At 43.3% G+C, this 27,004-nt stretch overlaps 2 protein-coding genes across 3 annotated transcripts; one reads left to right on the top strand and one right to left on the bottom strand.

Moving 5' to 3' along the window:
* Window positions 1-16,693, bottom strand: SPRTN (SprT-like N-terminal domain). The gene is made up of 5 exons (XM_074990183.1): window positions 16,360-16,693; window positions 14,468-14,567; window positions 13,200-13,328; window positions 10,326-10,596; window positions 1-8,521 (listed from the first exon to the last, which is right to left on the bottom strand). Exons 1-5 carry the CDS (start codon window positions 16,596-16,598, stop codon window positions 7,767-7,769), a joined length of 1,494 nt encoding a protein of 497 aa, XP_074846284.1. The 5' UTR covers window positions 16,599-16,693; the 3' UTR covers window positions 1-7,766.
* EXOC8 (exocyst complex component 8) lies at window positions 16,621-27,004 on the top strand. 2 transcript variants are annotated; one of them, XM_074990182.1, is made up of 3 exons: window positions 16,621-18,491; window positions 19,163-19,384; window positions 26,279-27,004. In XM_074990182.1, exons 1-3 carry the CDS (start codon window positions 16,704-16,706, stop codon window positions 26,414-26,416), a joined length of 2,148 nt encoding a protein of 715 aa, XP_074846283.1. In that variant the 5' UTR covers window positions 16,621-16,703; the 3' UTR covers window positions 26,417-27,004. The 2 variants fall into 2 exon arrangements, with proteins under 2 accessions (XP_074846283.1, XP_074846282.1); XM_074990181.1 differs by lacking the exon at window positions 26,279-27,004 and having other exon boundaries at window positions 16,623-18,491; window positions 19,163-20,125.

The following is a 27,004-nucleotide window of genomic DNA, read 5'->3' on the forward strand; positions in this document are numbered from 1 at the left end:
TCATGACATGAACATTTAGTTTAATTGCACATTTAAAAACAAAAATCACATTTAATGTGCATAAAAATAAATCTCAAACACATGCATTATCTTGGCAGTTTTCAATGCAAAGTGTGGGTTTTCTTTTCTTGGCAAATTATTTACATATTTGGTTTAATACTGGAAAGTTGGAGTCGCATATCTGACGCAGCATTCAATTGATTTCTGTCCTTCATTTTTGTTGTTGCGTAATTTGAGAACCCAGTTTTGTACAAGTATGTGCTGGTGAAGGGTAACAACTGACAAATTGCATGTCTTGATAAGGCTGAATATTCTTGACACAAGCCTCCCCAAAATGATCCACACTCCCTGAGAGTGAATGGGGCTTTACGGTGATATATAACAGGCAATCCCATCACTGACTGACTGCATGCTTAGTGCTGAGTAGTGACATCATGGTCCCTGCTCTCTGGCTAAGCTGGTGTTTTTCAGCATGACTTATTGTGCGAAACGCAAATGAAAATGGTTTTTAATAAAATTCATAAATGCTCAAATATCATTCTGTACATCATGTTATTGTAATAGAATTTTCTTGTGGAACTCCAGGGTTCTGTAGAACACCATTTGGGAAACACTGGTTTAATGTATAGGACAGATCTGAGCTGTTTATTTCATAGCTGGCAGAGCCTGTTACCACTAGAGGACAATGTGATCAGTCCTGGGGGGAAAGGAAAACTTTGTGTTGGCCTGATCATGAGAAGTTTGGAGTAGTTGAAACTCCCAATGAAATCTCTAGGAATTGTTTGTGTTGGGTCCTCTGAGGCTCATTGTGGCTCTACACATCCACCTATTTGGGAGACTGCTGTAAGCTGTAGAAGGAATGCTCAACAGGTGTTTCATTTCTGGATTTTTCTCTGGGCGTGAGGTAAGATGAAGATCTTTGGGCTCTGAAAGGTTGTCTGAATTTTCTTCCAAGCCCCCTTGAAATTTTTTCCCTGCTGAGGAAACCTTTATGAAGTGGGTTGCAAGGAACAAGGTCTACCCCAATTGTTAGAAGCTGGTCATCTAACAAATAAGAATTCTGCTTCCTGAATGCCCAGGAAAAAAAAATTTTTAAATGCCTGTTTTTGATGTCTCCTGTAAACAGCATATCAGAAGAGGGGTGTCAGACATCTTCTAAAGCAGAGGGTGAAATTAGCATCCATGATTAAAACACTGGAATCTAACAAGAACCTCACTGGTCCCCAGTGGAAAGAACACCGATGTGTTGAATAGCTGCCTTCAATTCAGGTCAGCACCCAGGTGGACTGGCAAAGGTGCTCAAGCTACAGAAATCTATGAGCCTTTCCCAGTTCTAACAGGTACCTTGGTTCTCTCCTGGTGGTGAACACATTTCACAGGGCAGGGCTGCAGGTGAGGGAGCTGTTTTTCCCCTGTGAAAATGCAGCAAATGGCACATGGCAGAGATGGTGTAGATCCCCCCAGGCACAACCTTTGAGAAGTGTGGGGAGGCCAGCCCACAATATGGTTATTTACAGGGCTGGCCCCTTCTGAAGCTCCTGTTAGCCTGGTACTGTGGTCTGGGGGCAGGGGCAGTCCAAAATGCAGCTATGGCCGGGGCCAGCTCCCAAAAAACTTTGCCACCTGAGAGAGTTACAAAAATGACAGCCAGCCGCCAAATCTTTCCTGCCTTTGAAGCCTTGCTGCACACAAGCCAGGATATGCTGCTGTCTGGGAAGCTTCTTGTCCTCTCATAAGCATGACCTCCAAAGCCTAGCTGTCATGTGCTGTATTGGGGTGGGGGCTAGCCCACAAGATGACACGAGTCCCTTGCTCTCTCAATGGCTCTGTAAAGTAGTGATGTGATCAACACGCTGGTGAAAAATGAATTCTAAATGCCGGGCTTCTCATTTCCTACTTCTTGCTCAGCTGGAGCTGTGACATGAAAAGGCACCTTGAGGGGAATTGTGGGACAGCTTCTGGGGCTACTAAAATTGATTTTAATGCTGGTTAATCCACACTTTTAGTTCAACATTGCAAATTTGATTTTTCGAGTAACTTCGTTGGGAAGTCAGCAGGACAGAAGTCAGCATTACAGCCACTTAGAATCGACTCCCTGACTGCTGGGGTGCAGACAGGCTATGAAATTGCCCAGAGTCTTAAATCTGACTTTACCTCCTTAGTGTAGCCCAGCCCTCACTCTACCTCTATGAGAGGCATAGTGCTTAGGTCAACAGTGTCAGTATCACAGGGTGTTGCTTCCATCGATTGCCTTTCAGAAGCTGTGCTCTCCACTGTCAATTTAATCGGTTGATGCTCACTACTCATGCTAGAAGCATAGCGTGGACATGCAAATGCAATTCAATTATGGCAGTAGCTGCATGTTGACCTAGCTTTGGTAGACTTAACTTTGTACTGCCCCCTTGCCCTCTGTGCGGCAGCTAAATGTGAGGTTGAGGGATTATTTAGCATAAATAGCTTACACCCATTTCAAGTGTACAATCTGAGTGCCAGTGATACTTTTTCAAGTCCCTAATAGTCCTACTTAAAACAGCTTCCTTAATAAATTAAAATGCAGAGCTTTACCAGTCAGGTGATGGGTTGGTAGCAGTAGCTCGTCTTTTGTTAATTCACAGGCAGCATGGCTTTTGAGCAAGTGCTCAGCTACCTGGAGGAGTTCCAGCACCTGAGGAAAACCCACTCACATGCCACTCTTGCCCCCCATGCGGGGGGTTGCTGACCCCTTATAACTATTGCTCTGGGGTGTGGATTGGTCCCTGAGTGATACCATTGTACCGATGTGTGTAGTGTAGACCTGGCTCTAGTATAGTCTGGATTTAAGCTTCAGAGGAATTAGTTTCTTCTACAGCTAGGGATGAGTCAGCACAATTACTTTGCATTTCTAAGTGATTACATAGCATTGTTAGCTTTTTCTTTTTAAAGAGGAGAATTTTGCAAGAGGGCATCTATTGTCCTTACAACAAGAAATACAGCAGAAGTGCAGTGTTTATGAATGCAAATGTCTGGCAATGGAGTCTTGGACAAATTTACTTCCCCCATTAGGCTTAAAGCAGCTGGTCAGAAAGTGTTCTGAAAGCTAATTAGCTGAGCTATCATACCTATTTATTCACCCTTCCCCTCAAAATCTACTTTGGCCAGGTGAGTACTTCTGTAAATGAATAATCCCTTCCATATGTAGGTTGGGCAGGTGCTATTACATCCAGATTTATCTTCCTGGCAGGAAGAAAAATACTGTGAACTATTTAAGTCCTCTTGCTTTTTGGTATGAGCAAGATAATTCAATAACCAAGCCTTTTTCCTCTGAAGTCTGTAGGGCAATCGTTAGCTAACAGAGTAAGGCAACATGTGCTTGACCAAAATGATGATTTGTGCTACTCAAATGTTAATAAAAGTTCAGTTAATCAGCAAACGTGCCTCCAGCTGAGCTCTGCTCTTCGATGGTGTAAGGAAGAAATACCATGCCCTAAATCATGTAATGCTTTACAGCATGTAGATTTAAAAAACAAAACCAAAAAAAAAAAACCCACCTAGCACTTGGATCTAAAAAGAGGGAAAAAAAACAGTACAATGATAAAATGACAAAAGCAACTAGGACTCAGGGCCACCTACAATCTACTTTGCTGCATCCCAGGATTCTGGGTCACATTCAAGAGTTTGTGATGCCTGCAGCAGATACCTGACATTTCTCTAGTAAGAAATGACAGGGGTAGGGATTTGAGTTGACTACTAAGACAGATGGTGAATGGGGGGCAAGAGGGGCATATTAAAGACAGATTCCCACCAACAGTAATGGAGCTAGTATTGACCCTTTAATTTTGGTTTCAGTTAAGTATGTGCTGCCATACCGTCATCATTAGAGATGACAAAAGAGCCAGTGAGAACTGGGGAATCAAACTCAGTTTATGTTGGCTACTATCTCCAGAAAGGTCAATAGTAAAGAGTTCCTGGAGCATGTTTGCAGTAGGAAAACATTTCAGTCCAAAAATGTAGACCAGTTCTAATCATTAAGGTTATGGCTACACTACAAAGTAGTACACTTATGTCAACTTGCACCCACCACATTTATCACTCCAGTGACTGATGCCCACGCTACCCTCCTTGATTCAGTGATGTGCATCCTCCTCAGCAGCACTTCCTCTGCCCCTAGAGGGGTAGGACAGAGCAGGACTGATGCCAGCTTCCCCACCAGCAGCCCAGCTGGCACCCCAGCTTCCAAGCAAGCCACTCAGGGCTCCTTGGTTTCCCCTTCCCTGCTAGGAGCTAGGGAAGGCTATCCCAGGCTTCCTGCCTCCCCATTGCATGCAGGGAGTAGGGCCCAGCTGCTCAGCTTGCTGGATGCACAAGGGCAGCTAGGCTTTACCTACCCAGCTTTCTTATTAATTTCAAAATGGCCATACTGTCATTTATGGTAAGGCTGCTTTGTACCACTCTAGCAATGTAAAGATCCCTTGAATTTTTTCACACCTGTTTTATATTCCTGGGGGGAATTCACAGACTATTCACTAAGCAAGTAGTGTTACGTTCTCTTGTGCCTGAGAGGAAACCGTCAGCCCAGCCCTACCTCCACCGAAACACCTTAAAGCCCTGCCCTCTCTGCATGCCAAGAGCATCATGATAGCAAGAGAGTCTCTCTCACATGCAATGCTGCACTTCCCATCCTCTACCATCCCCTCTGGCAGAAATGTATAGTTGTCCCAGCTGCCTGAAATTGATGACCCATGATGCCTGGGAGAGGTGTATGAGCACTCTAAGCCTTCCCTCCTACTGAAATTATTTTCTGTAGGGAATCAAAAATCTGCAGGGAACATGAATTCTATGTGCATGCACACTGGCTCAAAGTCTCCCAGGCCTAACTATCAGTAATATTTGCATTTGAGGCACCATTAAATTAGGGTTGTGCCAACGCTGGAGAGAACACGTTAAAAATGATTACTGTTGTAAGAATGTGTTTAAAGAAAATAAGGTAGTCATTGATAGTCACATGAAAACTGGACTTAAGGGTTCAGCATCATGATTTATTCAAAATATGCAACATTTTTGCTGAGGTTATTAAAACACTTCTGTAATGTCAGTATTTTAAAATGCAGTTTCTACAAAAAGTATATTCTATATATCCCTTAAGGTTTTTTCCCCCTGTACTTTGAAACCAGGTATTAGCTGGCACTGGTCACATTCCATAACCGTCATCTGTTTCTCATCTCAAAAAGTCAACTGTAAACAACTTTACATTTATAACAAGGCAACCTGTATTTATGCTTTTGTCTGCATCACAGCCACCCTCTGCTTACTAGCAACAAACAAAATAACAGTGAACACAATGTTCATTTGGAAAACTAGTTTTATAGGGGCAAAAACTACAGCTCAAGTCAACTCCAAACCAGTCACTTAAATACCTTTAGTGCACTAATAGAATGGTAAACATTTGAGTAGGCTTTATGCATTGTACTTGCTATTCATAACATGCAACAGAATGCTGTTAGTACATAAGGAGTGAAACTATTAATTAGGCTGTAAGGAAATAAAGCAAAGCTCTGCCACTGAGGGCTACCTGTTCCCTGTCTGTAATATGAAGTCAAATGGAAATCTGTATTTAAATTCAGGCCTTCAGATAGAGTCTGAGGCAGGACTAGTAACATATGTTTAGTTTTGCTGCCTGTACTCAGCACTTATGGTGATTTTAACGTTTAGAGTGTAAATATGCAGAAACACACTGTGCATTCTGAGAGTGTGAATGCCACTGAACTGTCAATATATGCAGCAAGGCCAGTGTGAGGAAGAGAAGGAAAAAAGTGGAGGCTGTTGAATTAGGAACTAGCTGTTATTCCCTGTATGCCAACCACACACCTTAAAAAGCTAAAATTAAACTTTTGACTTAACACTAACGATGTTTAAATGACCAAACTCCTGTTCCAGTCACTCTTAAAGACTGAGTAAGGCAATGGAAAGAACCCTTAAAACTTTTACACCTGTAAAAAATCATTTCACCTCACAGGAAGTACTACATTCTTCAGACAAAGTTGAATCACTGATTCAAAACCCAGCATGAATCTCCATTAGGCCTTTAAGTCTATTGTCTAAAGCACCATTAAATGCATCAAGCAGCGTTAAAAATCTAGAATCCTTCCCATATCACTAGCTTTCTACCAATGTTTTCCTAGCTTTTTTTTTTTTTTTTTAAAAAAACCCACTGTGAAAGTCTATTTAGTATATCAAAGCTACTTCCTGTTTTTGCTAAAGACTTACACTATGTCTACGCCGCCAGACAAACATGTGACTCTGTACATGTTCTTGTACTCTCATCCAGCTAATGCAAATATAAATAAGCAACATAGCTTCAGTAACAAAGATAGCAGCAGCTGAGAGGGCAGAGCCAAGCTGAAACCAGTAGGTATGTACTTATGAGAGCTATAGCACACATGTGTACACCATCAGGGGAAATCACACACGGATCTGGACGTAAATTTGAGTCTAATTCCACCCTCAATACCTACTTGCACTTCAACATTTTGGGGTGGAACAGAACTCTGGAGAACGTGTAGCTGTGGTTAAGCACAATAATTGGTATAATGTCATAGTGGGGCAAACTACAGCCCAGGGACAGATATGGTCCACCAGACCCTTCTAACTCCTAACCAGAGGCTAGCTCCTTGGCCCCCTCATGTCTGTCCCCCTTCTTCCACAGCTCCCCCACTGCCTGCGCAGCATGCTTTCTGTGCCATCACCCTGATGCTGCAGATCACACAGCTGAGAGTTCCAGCCAGGTGGCAAGACTGAAGCACTGCCTGCCCTGGTATTCTGCATGACTCCATCAGGGGTGGGCTGGTGAGGCAGTCAGGGTAGGGAGTAAAAGCTGTAGAATGGGAGGTGGGAAGACTGGATGGGGAACTGGCTGTTTAGGGAGGCCCTGCCCCCCCCCCCCAAATCCAGCCCTCCATTCATTTTCTGAACCCCAACTTAGTCCTCAAGCCAAAAAGTCTGCCCACCCCTTTGAGATACTAATATAAAATGTCCACTGTTTATGCATTTTCATTGTGTTTAATTAGTATGTGGAAGGGGACAGTACAGAATTAACTTACCCACACCCGTAAGTAACATTCTGGGGACTGAGGAGAGAAAAGAGCATGGTTCAAAATGATAAAACTGCTTTCAAAACTTGTCTAAGATTTCAGAGCCTAGTAAGTATGCCCCCTCCCATGGCAATACTTAGGTTCTTCAATAAAAACAGCCCAACCACAACTTCATTTACTAAATGTGGGAGAGTAAAAATCAGGCCTGCTATATGCTTAAAATATATGCTGATATGGCTGTTGGTCAGGGTGTAGAAAACACACTTCTTCGAGGCACCCTTATGCCAACTACATTACCAGCCTAGACCCCAGCTATACAAACAGAAGGTGGCCTCTGCTGGCACAGCTAAAATTATTCCACAGAACTCTTCCTTCTAGGATCTGTTCTGGTATATATGTATACATGATGATAGACTCTGCAGTGTACATATATCCTTAGACTCTTTAGGACAGAAGCACCATGAAAATATCCATGATCAGATCCTAATGAGCAACTTAGGGGAAAAAAACCATCCCACACACAATTAGCATCACCTTCCTACTGAAATTCAGACTCCACTTCACACACACAGAAAAGTTTCCAGCTTGGATAATACAGGGCAGTGTATAGGCACATGGACAGTCATAACTGGATAAATCCTGAGTAACAGTCTGAAGATTTCAAACAATTCTTAGCACCTGTGATAATGCATTTCTAAGTTATGTCAGACAAGAATCTAAGTGTTCATTTATTTTGGTCTCTAAAACCTCGGTCTGGCAAACAGGACAGCTAACTTTCTTCTCCTGACTAACAGCAGAACTACAATTTTCAGAGGACACTGTTGGTTGAGCATTGCTTTTTGCAGGAGTGCTAGTTCTACAAGTGCCACCAGTACTGTCCCTTTTTATAAAGTAGTTTGCAAAGGCAGTCTTGTCTTCCATTTTTGGCCGTTTCTGTGGTTTACCAGCATTTTCAAAGCTACTATTTCCCTGGGATGAGATCTGGGCTCTTGGAGATGTGTCATCTTGTTCAAAGCATGCTCGTTTTGGTGTCTCGTTAAAACATGGAGAATCCAACTTAGCATTTGTAGGGCTTTGGTTCAATTTTCCTCCATCAACAGGAGACATTTTAACAGGTGACCCATCAACATTCCTGTATGCTTTTGTATTAGCAACAGATATTTTAGGAAACTTCTGGCTCAAAGCAAAGCTGTTTTTATCATTGGTGTTAGGTGTAAAAACTGGACGGGAAATGCTGGTACTGAATGTGTGTGGTTCAAATTTTAATTCATTCTTAAGAACCGGTCTTGCTGTTCCGGCTGCTGAATAACATTGTGGACTTGGTGTTTCTCTGTCCTTAATACTGGTGTTGGAACTTGTGTGTGTCTTAGAGGACCAAAGGCCTGTTCCTCCAAGCTGATATCCTTTTCCACTAAAAGGGATTAGGCTTTGGATATCACCTCCACGTATCCTTCCTGCAAAAGATGAGTGATTAATAATGTTGTCTAATCTACCATGTTTGCTCAGTATCAAGTTTTAGCCACTTGCCATTTGACTACTGAAAAGTTAAAATAAGACAAATACCAGTCTCAGCTACTCCACAGCTAGCCCCTAAATACTGACATTCTGTAGCAGCTTCACTTAAAGGAGGTTTAAAATCAACACAAGCAGGAAATATATAAGATCACTACAGTATCTCTCCTGTTTTTATATTCAATTTTATGCTGTCACCATATTTCAGCTTAATATATTGTACATTTTCATACTGATGACGTAATTAATCAGAAGTGATCACATATGGGGCTGGTAAGAAAAACGTTGGAGATTTGTAAAGTATTCCATATAGGACATAGGTCAACAACCAAGAGAGTAAGAAGGGCTATTTTTTCCCCCCGAATTGGGTAAAAAAAATTCAATAATTCAAGAGCCTCAGTGCATGTGAATGAGATGGTCCTTAATATCAAACCATGCTTTTTGTAAGCCGTATTTTAAGAACAGGGCACACACACACATATTCCAAAACGCACTGCACATATTAAAGGGGGAGTTATCCAACATTTCGAGACCACATATCGTTTGCTATTCAGCTGTGAATTGTTCATTGTTCAGCTTTTAGACGTTTACTGAAATAGTGAAAATAATCAGGAGCTTTTTTGGTTTTGTTTTTTAAACTTTGCAATTCCAGCATTGGGAGCAACAAAGAAGTTCTTAAAGAGCCACATGTGGTTCCAAAGCCACAGAATGCAGACTTCCCTGGGACAGGAGATAGCTGTACCACTGGGCAGCTAGGGAAGATGGGGGGCTTGTTGGTTTACCATACTACTGGTTGAACCTCTCTTGTCCAGCACCCTTGGGACCTGACTGGTACCAGATGGGTGAATTTGCTGGATCACGGGAGGTCAACATTGTTTAGCACTTTACCTACGCTTCCACTGCTTACTGGGCTCTTAGAAGACATACAGAGTAAATTACAGCTAAATAACAGTACTGAACACTGAGAGCCAGGACTGGTGCCTGTAAACAAACTTTATGGGACCAAGGGAAACTTGGTGGTTGTCCACATAAGTAAAATCACACAGGATTACAGATGTCACAAGACAAGAGAGTTCCAGATTAGAGAGGTTCAACCTGAAGCTGAGTTTCTGCTAAAGTTTACACCTGTGAAATAGCGAGTGTTAATATTTTACAGTCATTTTCAGTCTACAGGAGTTAGCAAGCCACTAAAATAAATAAGGTGGTTGAATAATATTATTTCTGGCTAGTTACAGTTTTAGAAAGATAACACTGCTTGGCAGGCTCTCCTCACAAAAATAATAGACGCTAAAGCATTTGCCTCTGCTATGCAGGGTCAAGATTCTGCTGCAAGTTCTGCAGCCTTCAAATACACAAGCACATGACAGCATAACTCATTTTTTCCCAGAATTTTAAGCCAGAAACTTAATACTGATGGAATGACAGGCATAGCTGTGTCCCTTTTGAATGGCCAGGTGCTACAATTATAATTAGCTAAGTGTAAACTAGATCACAGATAAATCCAAGTTTTATTTGGCCCACACGTATTTTTAGAACAAAAACTCTCATGACCACTTATTGCTGCACAGACCTGTAACTATGTTATAGTTTCAACACTCTAACAGCATTTAAAAAATGTGAACCAAATCTAACATTACAGAAAACCTTAGTATGTAATGTTTCCAGTATATGATCTATTTGCATTTGTTGGAGTGCTGTATAGGGCAGGAATGAAAACTGAGGGGAGTGAAAAGAAGAATCACATACCTTTGTTATTGAATGGCTCAGAATTTGAGAGCTTTGCTATCTGCATTTTCTCCTTGAGTTTTTTAGAATAGCCCTCAGGCTCCTTTACTTTTGAGAATGTTCCTCCACAGGTCTGTTGGTGGTCAGACCACCAGAAGTCTCGTGCAGAGGGTGCCCTATTCATTGCACGTTTCACATATCCAAAATAAGGTTTTCTAGTCTGACACGGGCCATTACATCGCCACCAGTGTTGGCGATATGAATCTACCTCATTGTGAAAGTCATGGTAGATCTAAGCATAAAACAAAAAATACAAAACCATTTATTTCCTTTTCATATTCATCATTCACCATCTCTACAGGTTTGAGGTATGTTAGCATTCTTTAACAACTTAATTGCTACCCAGGAAACCAGTAGGAAAACAGTACAGGGTTTACCTGCTAAAAGAGGTATGCATAGAAGCCATTTTCAAAGAAAATATGAATTTTTCCCTCCCTCCAAAAAAATAAAAAACCTTATAAACAGACAGCACAATCTTAATACTAACAACCATTTAATTAACTAGCACTCTGTGCACCAAGAGATATCAAACAAACAATGACAGATAAATACTTAGCTCCCTTCCCTGAAGCTGTATTCTGCACTTAAGACTGAAGAATATATAAACATTCTACTCTGCACCTTTGTTTAAAGTTAGTAACCAAATGTAAAATTCAAGAAACTTATGTAATATATTGATGCAGCTGAAAGAAAAATGTTGAGGTCAAATTTGGCCCAAAATTTAGACATTGTAAAAACAAGGCTTTTACAAAACTTAAGTAGAAATATTCATGTGTATAAAAAACAAATGATTTTTTAAAATAGGATCTTTTATTTCACAGGATTTTTTAATTTCAATTTAAAAAAAATTAAAAAATCATCAATACTAAATGTATCATTAAAAGATAACTTTTACAATTACATCCCATCACAAACAGGCTATACCTACCGTCTCATAAAAATGAACTAATGATTCTAGTCTGGCCACCCTAATTACCAGTTCTTGCTTCTTTCAATATTTCTCTCTCAGCAGACTACAGTAACATATGTAAACCGAGAGGAAAAACTTCATAGGATTGTTTTTGTTCTTTACTTATGTGGTGGTAAACATGGGCCAAGAACAGCAGAGGGGTTAGTTTAAACATCTTAAAAAGACAAAGACAATAGATGGGAAAGGACTGAGGCACCATAGAAAGAAACACTGAAGTCGACTGAAAGAAAAAGGAAAGACATGCAGCACGCACACAGCTTCCTATATTCCCACACATTTTTGCCTCAGAAAAACTGTCAGGGCTTCTGGGCATAAGACAGACCCTATCTAGGAATATTCTGAAGAAATTCTTTCCCTGGGTAAAAAAGGAAAAACTTGTCAGTGTAAGCAGTGTAAAAACCTAGTTGCAGGAGCTAGTTGCAGTAATGAAACATCATAAAAGAGCAAGCTGTGGAGTTTCAGGGACACCATACATTTAGTGTTCTGAGGACTCATCTGTTACCGCTAAACTTTCTTTTTTAAATGTTGTAAGGGCAGCTGTTAGCCAGCAACTAAAAAGGCTGCTGCAATAGAAAATGTGATTTAACTAAATAAAATATAAATGCTTTTATGTTTGTATATGTGATTTAGTTCTTAAAATTCCTAATGTACTGCTGCTGCATCTGCAGCTTGATACAGGTAACAAGTAATATGCACTATTAACTAAATTAATAAAATCAAGTTACTTGGTGGATTGATTTTTAATGAAGGTGATTTAAAATAATTGATTTATATCACCAAAAAAAAAAAACAAAACTAAATCAAGTTTCCCTCTGATTTCTGTTTCACGTATTTCTTAAACAGTGGTGCAAATATGATCACTAAAACATGTTAATTTACAACTGAGCTCAGCATTTTACAACATCTAAGAGGGTATATTTTGTAACTTGTTTAGATAATATGCACTATTCATATTATCTAAACAAGTTACAAAATATACCCTCTTAGATGTTGTAAAATGCTGAGCTCAGTTGTAAATTAACATGTTTTAGTGATCATATTTGCACCACTGTTTAAGAAATACGTGAAACAGAAATCAGAGGGAAACTTGATTTAGTTTTGTTTTTTTTTTTTGGTGATATAAATCAATTATTTTAAATCACTTTCATTAAAAATCAATCCACCGAGGAAATGCTCCATTGATATTTTGTTTGAATTCCATTAGCATAATTAGAAAGCCCCATCTGCAACTGCAGTTTGCTCCCAATAGGTGCACTATAATAAGAATAGGTGAGAGGAAATTATATTTCACATTCTGGTTTTGTTTACAGTGAACCTCCGCATTATGCTGTTTTCATTTTCTAAAAATGACAAAAAATATGGAGGCAAACGCCATAATAATAGAAATTAGTTTTATTCAAAACTCAACATGTTTACTCTGAGGCATCATAAAAACATAGATAAGAGTTTTAGATATAAAATGTATAAAGTAACCCAACAGCAATTCTTTAGAGATACAAGCAAATTGGATTTTTAGTTTCAAAATTATACCTTTAAGCTGAGATCTTTTTCCATTAAATATTCATAACATGCCTTAAAATTTTAAAATATTCCATCAAAGTGGCACCAGAGATTGATTCCCCCCACAGTACATTAAAGAATTACATATTTCCAAACAGGTTTTGCTGTATGCTCCTTAAACTACTTTTTCTCCCTGCCTTATAACTAGTGCAGCTGGTGCAAAGCTCTCTATACCTGCTATTTACTGGCTACTGAAAAATGCCAATATATTTATCACACTGTTTTTAAAATACCCAGTCACATAGTACTTTAACAGGAAATAGAGCTTAAGTTGTCTAGATTGTACTTAAGTTAAAAACACTTACTGTAACATTGGCTCCAGTCAGGCGATTGATACGACGCATGTGTTTGCAAAACTCTGGCCCATGGGATTCACGATCTTTGTCATTGTTAGTGACAAATAACAGGGCATGAATCATTTCATGTAAGAGTGTCTGAAACAAAAATAATGAGGTTCCCTGAAATATATGCATTATTTAAAATATACCTAATAGCTGCTTTATCTTTACTACTTTCCATGCATTTTGATACGGACTTCTTTGCATCTGCAACCTATGGATAAACAATAAGAATACAATATCTCTCCGCTAAAAACCTCTCTCTTTTTCTCCAAACTGCAAAGTCCACCCATTTTTTCCCATGGTTATGTCTATGCTAGCTCCCACCTTTCCTACTTGGTTTTAAGAATAAGGGGCTTCTGAAGACTGTGGGGGTCCTTTCCAAAGGCCCCTGTCTACACAATCAGTGTGTGATTCGAAAGCGGCACTTTCATGGTAGTGCCTCATTAGCATCCCCTTTTCGAAAGGCGGGAGCTAGTGTAGACATAGCCCTCATGACCTAAAGAGTTTTCAAAGGGAAATTACAATGAAGAACAAAACAGTCAAAATTTTATTTCCCATGAATGAGACTATTTTTTAAAAATTATTTCCTCAGAAGAAAAGTGATGCTTGTGAGCCAGCAGGAGGATGCAGAATTCACAAGCTTGCAGTCACAGAGCACTTTGAAATACAGAAAACCTTAATTTCCAACCAGCTCACAACAGAACTGGCAGATAACTAAGCAACAGCACAAAGTTGAACTGCTTAACCAGGAGATGAAACAAAGTTTTATTTTGCATTCTGAAGTTTAGCTTACATATTTTACATTGAGGAACCAGGTATTTTCAACAAGGGATGATAATGTTTAACCATTTAGCCCAGTGATCTGCAACCAAAATAGCAAGAGACATTTTTTCCAATCTGCTTACAAAATCAATACTTCAAGAGCTGCAATGCGTGTGAATACGAGACAGTCCTTAATAAATAATATGAAAATTTTAAAACTCATTTTAGGATTAAGTCCACCCCCACGGCGCCAGAATAAGATATTTTTTCACAGAGGACCTAGGCCCCATCTACTCCTCATGCTCTTAGATAAGCAGCAATAAGCAAACAAATGCAAATACCTTATCAAAGCAGACTATTTTGCACTCTAGACAACATTATATATTAATATTTTAATGCAAAATTTAAGATAGGATACAGTTCATGAGATTTGCAATAAGCTTACACATAGAAGAAATGTCTTAAAATACCTCTACAAGATCCTTTCTTGGTCTTAGCTTTAGAAGTGGCTCACTAAGGCGGATAGAACACATCCCACCTCTTCCTTCGTAGCTGCACACTCCTGCACATCTAAAAATGGAAAACAAGCAGAATGGAGACTTCTATTTGTTGTTGTAGCTGGTGGGGCAGAACTGAGAATTAAATACACAATTTTTGGTTCTCCTAAAAATTCTTTACTTGGCATTTTTAACAGCTCCCTAAATAAAAACAGCATTGCTAAAGTCAAAAGAGCAAGCATTATCCACCGGTTAAACAATCATTTCTTCCACAGGTTGAACCTCTGTAATGCAGAATTCTCTCATCCAGCTGTGTCTGTAATCCAGCATGATCTTAGCTGGACAAACACTTATCATGAGTATGGCCAAATTTCCCCTGGTCCCATAAGGTTTGTTTACAGCCACCAATCCTGGCTCTTGGAATTGTAATTTAGCCCTGAATGTCTTCTATGAGCCCAGTAAGTAGTGAAAGTGTTGGTAATGCTGCTAGATAACGATGACCTCCCCACAAATTCTCTCATTCAGCACCAGCCACGTACAGAAGGTGCTGGATTAGACAGAGGCGCAACCTATAATATATTCCTATAACATATGAATATATTGGTACTGTTTTCACTTCAGTTTCCTTTTTCCATAAAGAGTTTCAAAAGAAATATTTGCTGAAACAAAGAAAATAGTCATAACTTAGAGTACACGTAATATGCAATCATCCATATCTTGAATAGTAACAGAGAGTAAGCCGTGCTAGTCTATACACTATCAAAACAAAAGCAGTCAAGTAGCACTTTAAAGACTAGCAAAATAGTTTATTAGGTGAGCTTTCGTGGGACAGACCCACTTCTTGAGACCATATCCAGACCAGAACAGACTCAATATTGAGTCTGGTCTGGTCTGGATATGGTCTCAAGAAGTGGGTCTGTCCCACAAAAGCTCACCTAATAAACTATATCCATATCTTAAGTCTGAAACACTATCAATCTTTACTATATATCCAGATATAATGTCTAATTTGAGGATATTCTGGGTGCAATTGTAAGTGAGACTCTGCAAGTAAGTTCCCTTCAGACCCTGCACCCACTCCTACATCCCTGCTGCAAGTCAGAATCCTCACTTCTACCCACACACCCTTTCTAGCCCTGATACCTCAATACCCTGTCACAAGCCAGAACGCTCTCCTTCACCATCAAAGTCCCTGTCAGACCACCCACTCTACACCACACTGCAGTCCCCTACCCAGAGCTCCCTTGTGCACCCAACCCCTATCCCAGACCCCACACCTCTTCCATAGAAAAGTGTGTCTCTTGACCACTTTCCAAAATCTTGGAATGCTCCCTCCCCAACAGAAATTATAGCTTTCCCCGTTCCAGTTCTACTTTGCTGCTGGCTTCCCATGGCACCTAAAAAACCGACTGCGGTTGCGGCTGTTTCCCCATCAAAAGCTCGTATTTCTGCAGAGAATAAAAGAAATCGGGCGGCGGGGGGGAATCTGCGCATGTGCAGCATTGCAGATTCCCCCAGGTGTGAATGCCTCACCAGGCGCCCCAGCTCTGGGAGACCCACACTGGTTCCAGCACGTGAAGCCAAGCGGGGCAGCCCGTCGGGCATGTGACAGATCTCAGGGAACAGGGCAGAGATGGTAACAATTAGCTATTTCTAATGAGTCAGACACCAGCACTTAGCACCTCAGCCTTAGGCCCCCTCAGCTTCGTGAGAGCCGCGGCGGTGCCTCCCGCCCGCCGGGCGCAGGCGAGTTACAGAGGGAAGCAGTTTCCCAGCGAGCACCCGGGGTCGCGAAGCCAGGGCCCCTCCGGCCCCGCCCGTCTCCCGTCAGCGCGCGAGCCCGCCACCCGCGGCCGTTACCGTACAGCGTCATGCGCGGGCTCCACGTCACCGCCACGGCCGACAGCTTCCCCCAGAAGAGCGTCTCATTGAACTGCACGAAGAGGCCGCGCACGTCGGGGCTCGGGTCCAGCAGCTCCCAGGCCTCGTCCACCACGGAGAGCGGCCGCGGCGGGGACTCGCTGCAGGCCGCCACTGCCGCCGCTTCATCCTCTTCTTCCCACTGCGCCTGCAGCCGCAGCGCCAGCAGAAAGTCTCCCTCCATCCCGCAGGCGGGCGGCACAAGCCCCTCAGAGCGGCGACCGTTTACTCGGACTCTGGCGCATGTGCGGAACAGGTAAGCCGCCTTCTAGTGCCCCATTCACGGCACATGCGTATCGAAGCAAACGTTACACGGGCGCATGCGCCGCTAGCGTCCCACGTTCAACTGTCGCTCTGTCTGGCGCACGCGCACTGTCCGACCCCAGCGGCCTCGCCCAAACAGCGCCTGCGCAGTACAGCTAGGCTGCGTCCGACGCAGACATTTTACATCATTGACAGGCTGTCGCTCTCCAGGCGCAGGCGCGGAAGTGACTGCAGCTGTTTCTTTCCGCTCTCCGTGCGTCGGGGTTTGGTGGCCACCCCGCCCGCGGGACCGATGGCGCTGCCGCTGGCGGAGGGCGTGGGTGGTAGCCGGCTGCGGCGGCAGCTGGAGTCGGGGGGCTTCGCGGCGGCTGAGTACGTGAAGCAGCTGTCGCAGCAGTCGGACGGCGACCGGGACCTGCAAGAGCACAGGCAGCGCATCCAGGCGCTGAGCGAGGAGACGGCGCAGAGCCTCAAGCGCAACGTCTACCAGAACTACCGCCAGTTCATCGAGACGGCGCGCGAGATCAGCTACCTGGAGAGCGAGATGTACCAGCTCAGCCACATCCTCACCGAGCAGAAGGGCATCATGGAGGCTGTCACCCAGGCCCTGCTGCTGCAGGCCGACCGCGATGACCCCGCCCTGGGCGCCCGCCGCGCCGCCGCCGACCCCCACAGCAACCCCTTCCTGCCGCTCTCGGCCAAGGAGGCCGCCGCCAGCGAGGAGGGCCGGCAGCGCACCCTCACCACGCTGCTGGAGAAGGTGGAGGGCTGCCGTGACCTGCTTCCTGAAAGCCCCGGCAAGTACCTCGTCTACAACGGGGACCTGGTGGAGTACGACGCCGACCACATGGCGCAGGTTCAGCGGGTGCATGCCTTCCTCATGAACGACTGCCTGCTGGTGGCTGCCTGGTTGCCCAACCGGCGTGGCACCTACCGCTATGATGCTCTCTACCCACTGGATGGCTTGGCTGTAATTAACGTCAAGGACAACCCCCCTATGAAGGACATGTTCAAGCTTCTTATGTTTCCTGAAAGTCGCATCTTCCAAGCCGAGAATGCCAAGATCAAGAAGGAGTGGCTGGAGATGCTGGAAGAGACCAAGCGGAACCGTGCCCTCAGTGAGAAGCTGAGGCTGGAGCAGGAGGCTCCACCACGGGCTGCTCCACCACCTCCTGAAGCCACTAATCCCTTTGAACAAGAAGATGAAAAGGAACCTACTCCTGAGGAAGAAACAGTAGATCTATCCCTGGAGTGGATCCAGGAGTTGCCCGAAGACCTAGATGTCTGCATTGCACAGAGAGATTTTGAAGGGGCGGTGGACCTGTTGGATAAATTGAATGAGTATTTGGGAGACAAGCCTGTGAGCCAGCCGGTGAGAGAGTTACGAGCCAAGATAGATGACAGAGTTAGGCAGCTCACTGATGTGCTGGTGTTTGAGCTATCTCCAGATCGGTCATTGCGAGGTGGTCCTAGGGCCACTCGCCGGGCTGTGTCTCAGCTTATTCGCCTAGGCCAGTCTACCAAGGCATGTGAGCTTTTCTTGAAGAACAGAGCAGCTGCTGTACACACAGCCATCCGTCAACTGCGCATTGAAGGTGCCACTTTACTGTACATCCACAAGCTTTGTCATGTCTTTTTTACCAGCCTGCTAGAGACTGCCAGGGAGTTTGAGACAGACTTTTCAGGCAACAGTGGCTGCTATTCTGCTTTCATAGTATGGGCCCGCTCAGCTATGAGGATGTTTGTAGATGCCTTTAGCAAGCAAGTATTCGACAGTAATGAAAGCTTGTCCACTGCTGCTGAGTGTGTGAAGGTAGGTGTATAAGAAAGGTAGTGTAAGCTCTTGATCAGTTTACATTCCTGGAAGAAACCAGTAATTTCTGATGTTTAAACCTTGTTTGTTTACTGATTGTCTCTGTGACTTTGATCTGGTAGCTTGAAAGGTGTCCTGCAAAGTGGCAAGATGGTTTTATGTTCGTTTTTTTCCTATATGATGTGTGCAAGGCTTTTTTTTTTTTTTCCTGTTTGTGGTTTATCCTGTGAATATAAGAAATTCCAAGTTTGGTGTTCCCACATTTTGCCCAAAGGCTGTCCGAAGATTGCAAAAGTTGGTCAGTCCTTTCCCCGCTTAATTAAAGGGAAAAGATTTATGTAACAAGGTTTCAGTGCTCCTTTCTCCGAAGAGTTTATTGGATCTGACCTGAATAGAGATTTAAAAAACAAAAAACCTCCAAATGACCCCCACAAATCTATTACTTAATTGCCAAGTTTTTCTAGTTGTTCTGTTGCCAAAAACAAAAAACAAAAAAACCCCTGCATTTCTTAAAATCTTTTTTTAAGATACTTTATTTCTGCTTTGTATTTCATACCTACAAAACAAGACTGATACACTGAGGGCAATGTGGTGATTGATTAGACTAGTTTGCAAATATTTAGTGTAAAAGGTGATATGCAAATAAATATTAATTATTTTTATTATTGAAGGTAGCAAAGGAGCACTGCAAGCAGCTCAGCGAGATTGGGCTGGACCTCACCTTCATCATTCATGCCCTGTTGGTAAAGGATATCAAAGGAGCTTTGCAGAGCTACAAGGATATCATCATTGAGGCCACGAAGCATCGAAACTCTGAAGAGATGTGGAGGAGGATGAACCTGATGACCCCAGAGGCTCTGGGAAAACTCAGAGAGGAGATGAGGAGCTGTGGGGTGAGCAGTTTTGACCAGTACACTGGTGATGACTGTTGGGTGAATCTTAGCTATACTGTGGTGGCATTCACCAAGCAGACTATGGCATTCTTGGAGGAAGCACTCAAGCTCTACTTCCCAGAGTTGCACATGGTTCTATTGGAAAGTCTAATGGAGGTCATTCTTGTGGCTGTTCAGCATGTTGATTACAGTTTACGGTGTGAACAGGACCCTGAGAAGAAAGCATTCATTAGACAGAATGCATCTTTTCTTTATGAAACTGTCCTTCCTGTTGTAGAAAGGAGGTTTGAGGAAGGGGTTGGAAAACCAGCAAAGCAACTACAGGATTTGAGAAATGCTTCACGACTGATGCGTGTAAATCCTGAAAGTACAACCTCTGTAGTATAAAGTGGAACATACATGTTCTCTTCAGATCTATAGTGTACTTATCAATAATGTCTTCTATGAATATATGTTGTAAATCTTTTGAAATCCATGAAAGCTACAAAATTCCACCTGCAGCCTTGTTTTAGCTAGACTTCTGAACCAAATCTGAAGACAAGGAACGAAAAGAAGAATAAAAAAATTCAAGAGAGAAAGCACTGGGGTCAGATTATCTTGCATGTCTCCTTTCCCCATTAAGGACCTCCGTTATGTTTTACCTTCTGCTTTGGGCCTAATTAAATGTTAATGAACTATCTAAGTACTTGTACTACATAAAGCAGTAAAATATTATTTCTAATCACATTTCAGATTGTGTGATTCCAAAAAAATTAACCCATTCCTCAAGTATAATTACTAGGCTTACTGAAACACTCTGTGGGTGTGGTTCTCTGTGAAGTTCCCCCACCTTTTTAAGTGTGGGACAGGGTGACTGAGCATGACTAAAAATGCCTCAGTCCAGAGCCCTCCACCTTCTTAATTCCCACCTACACAGCTCCCTACCTTTAGTCCCCCATACACTGTCCTGCCCTGACTCTTGCACACCACTGCACCTCCGCTCCCTGCTCTGAGCCCCCCATGACCACCTGCCTGCACCAACTCACTGCTCCGTACCCAAGAATGCGATTCCACAGTACCTATAACAAATTAAAGTTACTTTCACCCCCATTTCTCTTGATAGGTTTAAAATCCAGATTGCAAACCTCTCAAAACCAGTTAGCAGCTACCCTCATAGTTTCTCTTGGATAATGACTCGGACTGTCTCAGAGAATTTTAGATAGATTTGTAGGACTGGACAGGAGATTGATGGGTCATGAAGTCCAGTCTTCTGCCCTCATGGCAGAACCAAGCACCATCTTGGTCATCTCTAACAGGTTTGTTTGTTTTTGTTTTTGTTTTTGTTTTTGTTTTGTTTTTTTTCTCTAATCTGCTCTTAAAAAATCTCCAATGATGGAGATCCCACAACCAACCAAGGCAGTTTATTCCAGTGGTTAATGATTTTGACAGAAGTGTTCCTTAATGTCCAGCCTAAACCTCCTGTGCTGCAATTAAGCCCCCTGTTTTATGGTCTTCTCATCACAGGTTAAGGAGAATAAATTTTCTTCCTTCTTGTAACAAGTTTTTAGGTACCTGAAAATTGTTCTGTCTTCTAGACTAAACAGACCCGTTCTTTCAACCTTCCTTCATAAGCCATGTTTCCTAGACCTTTAATCATCTGTATTACTCTTGTTTGGACTTTTCCCCACTTTGTTTGAATCTTTCCTGAAATAGATCATCCAGAAGTGGACACAATACTCTACTCCAGGCTCATTAGGCCTCAACTAGAGTGGAAAAGTTTCATTTCTTACATCAGTTCTGCTTATGTCCCAGAATGAGGTTTGCTTTTTTTTTTAATTCAGTAGTGTCACAATGTTGAGTTGTGTAGCTCATGTCCACTATGATCTCCCAAATCCCCTACTGCAGTGTTTTTCCTAGGCTGTCATTTCCCATTTTGTGTATATGTGAGGGATTGTTCCTTCCTAAGCAGAGTGAACTAATTTAATGAACTAATAGTGGGGAGGTGTGTCCATTAATGCCAAAAGTCCATTATATCCAAATGGCTACATTGTAGAATGATGCACTGACTTTCCCAACCCATCACTCACTCCTGTCCTCTGCCCCCCTCCTGCCTTATTCTCCCTCTCACACATCCATCTCCCTCTCCCAATTACCAGGAGAGGAGCTGAATGTCAGCCCGGCTCCTTCCACCTCCTGCAGCTCTCAGCACTGCAGCTCCTCCAGCCCCCGGCTCTAAGCCAGCCACGCGAAGGTAGAGCATGGCCACCTCTAGCCTGCCAGTGGGCAGCAGCCTCCCACACTATGGCTGCCACTCAGCGTCATTGTAGGCAGGTGCAGCTGGGTGCTGACATGCTCCATGCACACAAGTCTGGGGGAGGAGAGCTCCTACACCCTGCTGCAGCCCCCTTGCCCTGGTTCCTCTGGCCCTGGTGGCGTCAGCTGCTGCGGTGGCCCCTCCAGCCCCGGTGGTCCCAGCTGGTCTGGCAGCTCCTCCAGCCCCAGCGGCAGCTCTGGTCAATCTCTGGCATTTATTTGGTGGGGGGTGGGGAGAGGGGAGCTGGCAGATGGAGTCCGTTATTTCCAAAGTCCCTTATTTCAGGGTCTGTTAAATTGAGAGTTTACTGTACTCGGCATTTGTCCTTGTTGAATTTCATCCTATTTACTTCAGACCTTTTCTCCAGTTTGCCCAAATCATTTTGAATTATAATCCTACCCTCCAAAGCACTCATAATCCCTCCCACCTTGGTATCATCACCAAACTTTATACGTGTACCTTCTATTTCATTATCTAAATCATTGACGAAAATATGGAACGGAACCGGACCCAAAACTTTTTGCCCTTCCAGCATGACTGCAAACCACTGATAATTACTCTGTGGGAATGGTTATCCAACCAGTTGTGCACCCACCTTATAGTAGCTCCATCTAGATTGTCTTTCCCTAGTTTGTAATTGAGAAGGTTATGTGAGATTGTATCCAAAGCCTTAGTGAAGTCTTTATATACCACCTCTACCACTTCTCCCCATCCCTAAGGCTTGTTACACTGTCAAAAAAGGCTATCAGATTGGTGTGATACAATTTGTTCTTGACAAATCCATGCTGATTATTATCACATTGTTACTGCCTAGATGCTGGTAAATGGACTCCTTAATTACTTGCTCCATTATCTTTTCTGGTTCAGAAGTTAAGCTGACCGGTCTGTAGTTCCCAGGGTTGCTCCGGAGTCTCTCTGGACACAGCTGCAAGTGGAGGAGACAGGAGCAGCGCTGGCACAGCTGATTTAGCCCTTCTTAACTACAGTGATTTATATTATGACTCCCTCTCAAACTCTCCTGGTGGCTTATCCTCTGGCTTTTGAGGCCTTCTCTCCTAGATCAGTCCTACCCCCTAATTAACCTGAGAGAGAAAAGCACATTCACCCCAAGGTTAGTACTTGAACCTTGTTCATTTGGCAGGATGAGTTTCTTCACCTCTCAGACTCCTATGGTAACTAGTTAAGCAAGTTGCAGTCATATCTCATAGAGCTGGAAGGGACCTCAGGAGGTCATGGAGTCCAGTCTCTTACACTCACAGAAGGACCTATCACCATCCCTCACAGATTTTTTTTGTTTTTGTATCTAACCTGCCCCAGAACCTTGAAAGGTCCCTTCAAGGGTTGACATCACAACCCTGGGTTTATAAAACCAAATGCTCTGGCCACTGAGCTATCCCTCCCCTCGGTCAGTCAAGGGTATCCTGTATAGTTTTCCTAATTTTTTCTTTTTTTAACTTTTAAAGCAAACTCCAAGAGAGAACTTTTACGATAGACCTAAGGATCTATGGGGCAGATTTTTACAGATATTTAGGCATCTAAAAGTTCAGATGGGCATCTCGTGAGATTTTCAAAAACATCTGGGCCGCATCTACATGACCACTCCCTTTCGGAAAGGTTATGTAAATGTGGCTGTTTGAAAATGCTAATGAGGTGCTGATGTGAATATTCAGTGCCTCATTTGTATAATGATGGCCACCCAGCATGTTGGAAGTGCTGCTTTCAAATTGCAAACTAGCCATGTAGATGGGGCTCCTTCTAAAGGAAACCCTCTTTTCAAAAGCATCCTTCTTCCAAAAAAACCCTTTCCTTCAAAGGAACACCAGCCACATGGATAGTTTGCAATTCGAAAGCAGCACTTGGGAAGCTCCAGGTAGCTGCTGTTATGCAAATGAGGTGCTGAATGGTCATATCAGCACCTCATTAGCATTTTCAAATTGCTGGATTTACATACCCCTTCTAAAAGGTGGAGTTAGAGTAGATGCAGCCCTGGTGAATAACTTGCTGTGGTGGTGAAGCTGCCCACTCAAAAGGAGGAGGAGCTAAAGCAGGCTAAATGGAGGAGTCCGCTCAGAGCCCTCTACCTAATAAAGGACTTAATGGAAGCCAACAATAAGCAGGCTTGCAGAGGCAGCCAGTCGGAGCTGGGGAAGGTGTCATAGAAAGTGGCTGCTCAGGTGACGGTGTCTCCCAAGAGCTGGAGGTAGATGGCCTGGCTGCCTCGGAGCACCTAGGTTAAAAAAAGTGCTGGGTAGGAGAGTAGAGGCTGTGGGCATGCTAGTCTGCCAGCCATCAGACTTGGCCCCTATGTAGAAGTGTCTGGAAGATACTGGAGTTATGGGGAAGTGGCCTAGGGAAGAAGGTGGTAGGTGGCTGCAGCTAGAGGGTCCCTGAGCATGGGAATGCCCTCCCCCTCCTGCTAGTGATGAGTGGCCAACTACGATTTCAGTACGCCCTGGACTTTAGTCATGTAAGGTGGAAAAGCTCCTTACTCACCTCATCCCTACCTCTCTGGTCTTGTATGGGCTAGTGACAGTATTGCCCAAAGTTAGACTTGAGAACAAACATGTGAAAGTTAGAATGTTGTACTTCCAAAAATCCCAAGGCTTACATCTACATTACAGCAATCTGTTGACAGACGTTACTGTCTGAAGATACCTTCTGACAAAACTTATGTCGATAGATCGCAGCCACACACAAAAGTGGATTGCTTTGTCGATTCACTTTGTTGACAGAGAGCAGCCAGACTGCCCGGCTGCTCTCACGACAGAACAGCCAACTGGAAGCACAGCTGACAGGGCTGCCTGGTGACCTGGAAGCCCTGTCTGTCGACAGAGGAGCCCCCAGAGCGCCCACGTGATTTTTTTGTTGCCAGATCTTGTCGAGAAAGGCGTTCTGCTTCATGGGCGTGAGGCAGAAGGCTGTCTACAAAAGTGCCACATTCTGTCAACAGTATGTTGACAGGACGCGTTTTTAGTGTGGATGCTCTGTGAATTTTGTTGACAAAACTGGGGTTTTGTCGACAAAACTCTCTAGTATAGACATAGGTCAAGTGTCAGACTGGAAATGCCTTCAGAGAGGTAGCTGGGATAGTCTGTAGCTTCACAAAAGAGCAAGCAGTTCTGCTAGCACCTTAAAGACTAACAAATTTATTTATTAGGTAATGACCTTTCATGGATAAGATCCACTTCTTCAGATTCCTGCAAGATGACTGTCCTCAAAACTGACTCCAAACACCATTTCCCCATTTCACTTCCAATGCAAGGCCAGACACCTGCCTTGTCCTACATACTGTCCTGTAAAATACAGACTCATTACTAGACCTCTATTACTTGAACTTATACTCTGAAAGTCAGGTCCTAAGAAACTTCTCTCCACACACGATGACTCCCTGTTGGATTCTTCCAGCTGTATTTATTTGTCATACTAAATAATACATTAGCCTACTTTGTGTTTATTGAAGTAGAACCATAACCTCTGGATGATTTAAATTAGCTTTCTAGAATTTTTATTGCTTCCACTTATTCACTTATTTGATCAACATAATTGCTCAGAGGAAGAGTTAATTGGAAAATGACATGCAGAGGAGAAGATGCTTATCAGATATTCTACTAGAGGCCAGTTTCATTAATTCCAGTACTTCTGACAATGTTGGAAAAAACAGCAAGAATTTTAAATATATTTCATTACAAATGAAATAAAAGGGGCTTCTAACATCTACTCTCTCATTTCTGGCCACTTGACAATTTTGGCAGTATAATATTCATTGTACAAAAGATGGAGATTGAGACAAGTAAAGGTCATCACCACTTCATCAGCTGTTTTGCAGCATGTGGGAGGCTCTAGCAGGAGAAGACAGGGCACAGCAGGCTTAAGGGAGGAGACTAGAAGGGTTGGAAGAAGGGTAGAGTGGGGGAAGGGCCGGGGGCAGAGCTGGGGGTTAAGCAATGAGCACCCCATGGCACATTGCAAAGTTGGCACCTGTAGCTCCAACCTCAGAGTTGGCACCTATGCAAGGAGCCCCATGCAGCTCCGGGGCCACAGGTTGGCCACCCCTGTTCCTGCTTCTTGCCCAAGAAGTAAGAACACAGTTTGAAGCTAAAGACTCTGGGTGCTGTTCCCACTAACAATTCCATCTCCCTGTAACCACTTGGAGCTGACAACTGTGAAGTTCATACTGCTGAAACATCGTTACAAGCATTCATAATAATGCTGCAAACCAGTGCTCCACAACCCATTAGCCGCAGCACACTGGTATGCTGCGAAGCGGTGCTTAGTGTGCTGTCAAATTTTCAGAAAAAAAAAATTAAAATGTATGGAATAAATCATGGGTGGCCAACCCACAGCTCTCTGAGCCAGTAAGTGCAGATCCTCCTCAGAGCCACGTGCTGGGAGTGCTGTCTGCTGCTCTGCACACACGCCCCAGCGCTTGGTGGGAGAAGTGTGTGGTGGTGACTCTGGTGAGTCGCCATCATCAAGTTTGAGCAGGGGACTGGGGTGCCTAGCTCTCGGGGAGGAGGATGGCATTGAGTTAGAGGAGGGAGGGGGACTGGGGTGCTTGGCTCTGCAGGAGTGGTTTAGCTTATATATATATATGTATATAGGTTGTCCATGGAAATGCTACAAGTATACCATCAAAGCCAATCTGCAGTACAGCAGTATCAAACCCAGAGACCTTGAGGACCCCACCAGTGACAGAACACAGTGGCGTGCAACAGTCAGAAATATCTGCATTGCTTTGAGGAAGACCGCTGCCGGCGTCTACAAGAGGCACGTGAACAACATCACAGAGCATCAGCAATGCACAGCCCACTGATTGCGAACTTCCCATGTACCATCTGCGGCAAAATGTGCACCTCTAGAATTGGCTTATACAGTCACCAGAGCGCACACCATGAGACCAATAACAGATGATCTGCACAGATTTGTCATCATCAGATCGATGGACTACCATTTCGGGGTGTGCCATGAAGTGCTGAATTGTACCACCAGGTGATAAACGTTACTGAGCCCTGTTGTAAACATCAAGAGTGTTACTGCCTTATCTAGATTCCATCTACTGTATGTGTGTGACATTTGTTACTCACATTGAAGTCAGTGGCAAAAATCCCATTGACTTCATTACAAGTAACTCCATAACATCAATGGGACAGTGTGGTCTCTGAGATCTGACTGGTACTAATGAGCACCCTGATGGACAGCGTGCATGGAAACTCGTATTGACTGATCTGTTAGCAACAAATACAGTAGAATTTAAGTGGTAATTTGAACCTGACCTGGGAATGTCCTGCATGTTTCTTGTTTAATTATTGGACTAGCAAACTATCATA

The sequence above is a fragment of the Carettochelys insculpta genome, chromosome 3, assembly GCF_033958435.1.
Source record: "Carettochelys insculpta isolate YL-2023 chromosome 3, ASM3395843v1, whole genome shotgun sequence".
Lineage (NCBI taxonomy): Eukaryota > Metazoa > Chordata > Testudines > Carettochelyidae > Carettochelys > Carettochelys insculpta.

Coding starts and splice junctions, on each gene's coding strand:
- SPRTN (XM_074990183.1), bottom strand. CDS start 16,598: ATGGAGGGAGACTTTCTGCTGGCGCTGCGGCTGCAGGCGCAGTGGGAA. Junction 13,329..14,467: donor CAAGAAAGGATCTTGTAGAG/GTATTTTAAGAC, acceptor TTTTTGTTTCAG/ACACTCTTACATGAAATGAT. Junction 8,522..10,325: donor TGAGCCATTCAATAACAAAG/GTATGTGATTCT, acceptor CATCTTTTGCAG/GAAGGATACGTGGAGGTGAT.
- EXOC8 (XM_074990181.1), top strand. CDS start 16,704: ATGCGTATCGAAGCAAACGTTACACGGGCGCATGCGCCGCTAGCGTCC. Junction 18,492..19,162: donor CTGCTGCTGAGTGTGTGAAG/GTAGGTGTATAA, acceptor TTATTATTGAAG/GTAGCAAAGGAGCACTGCAA.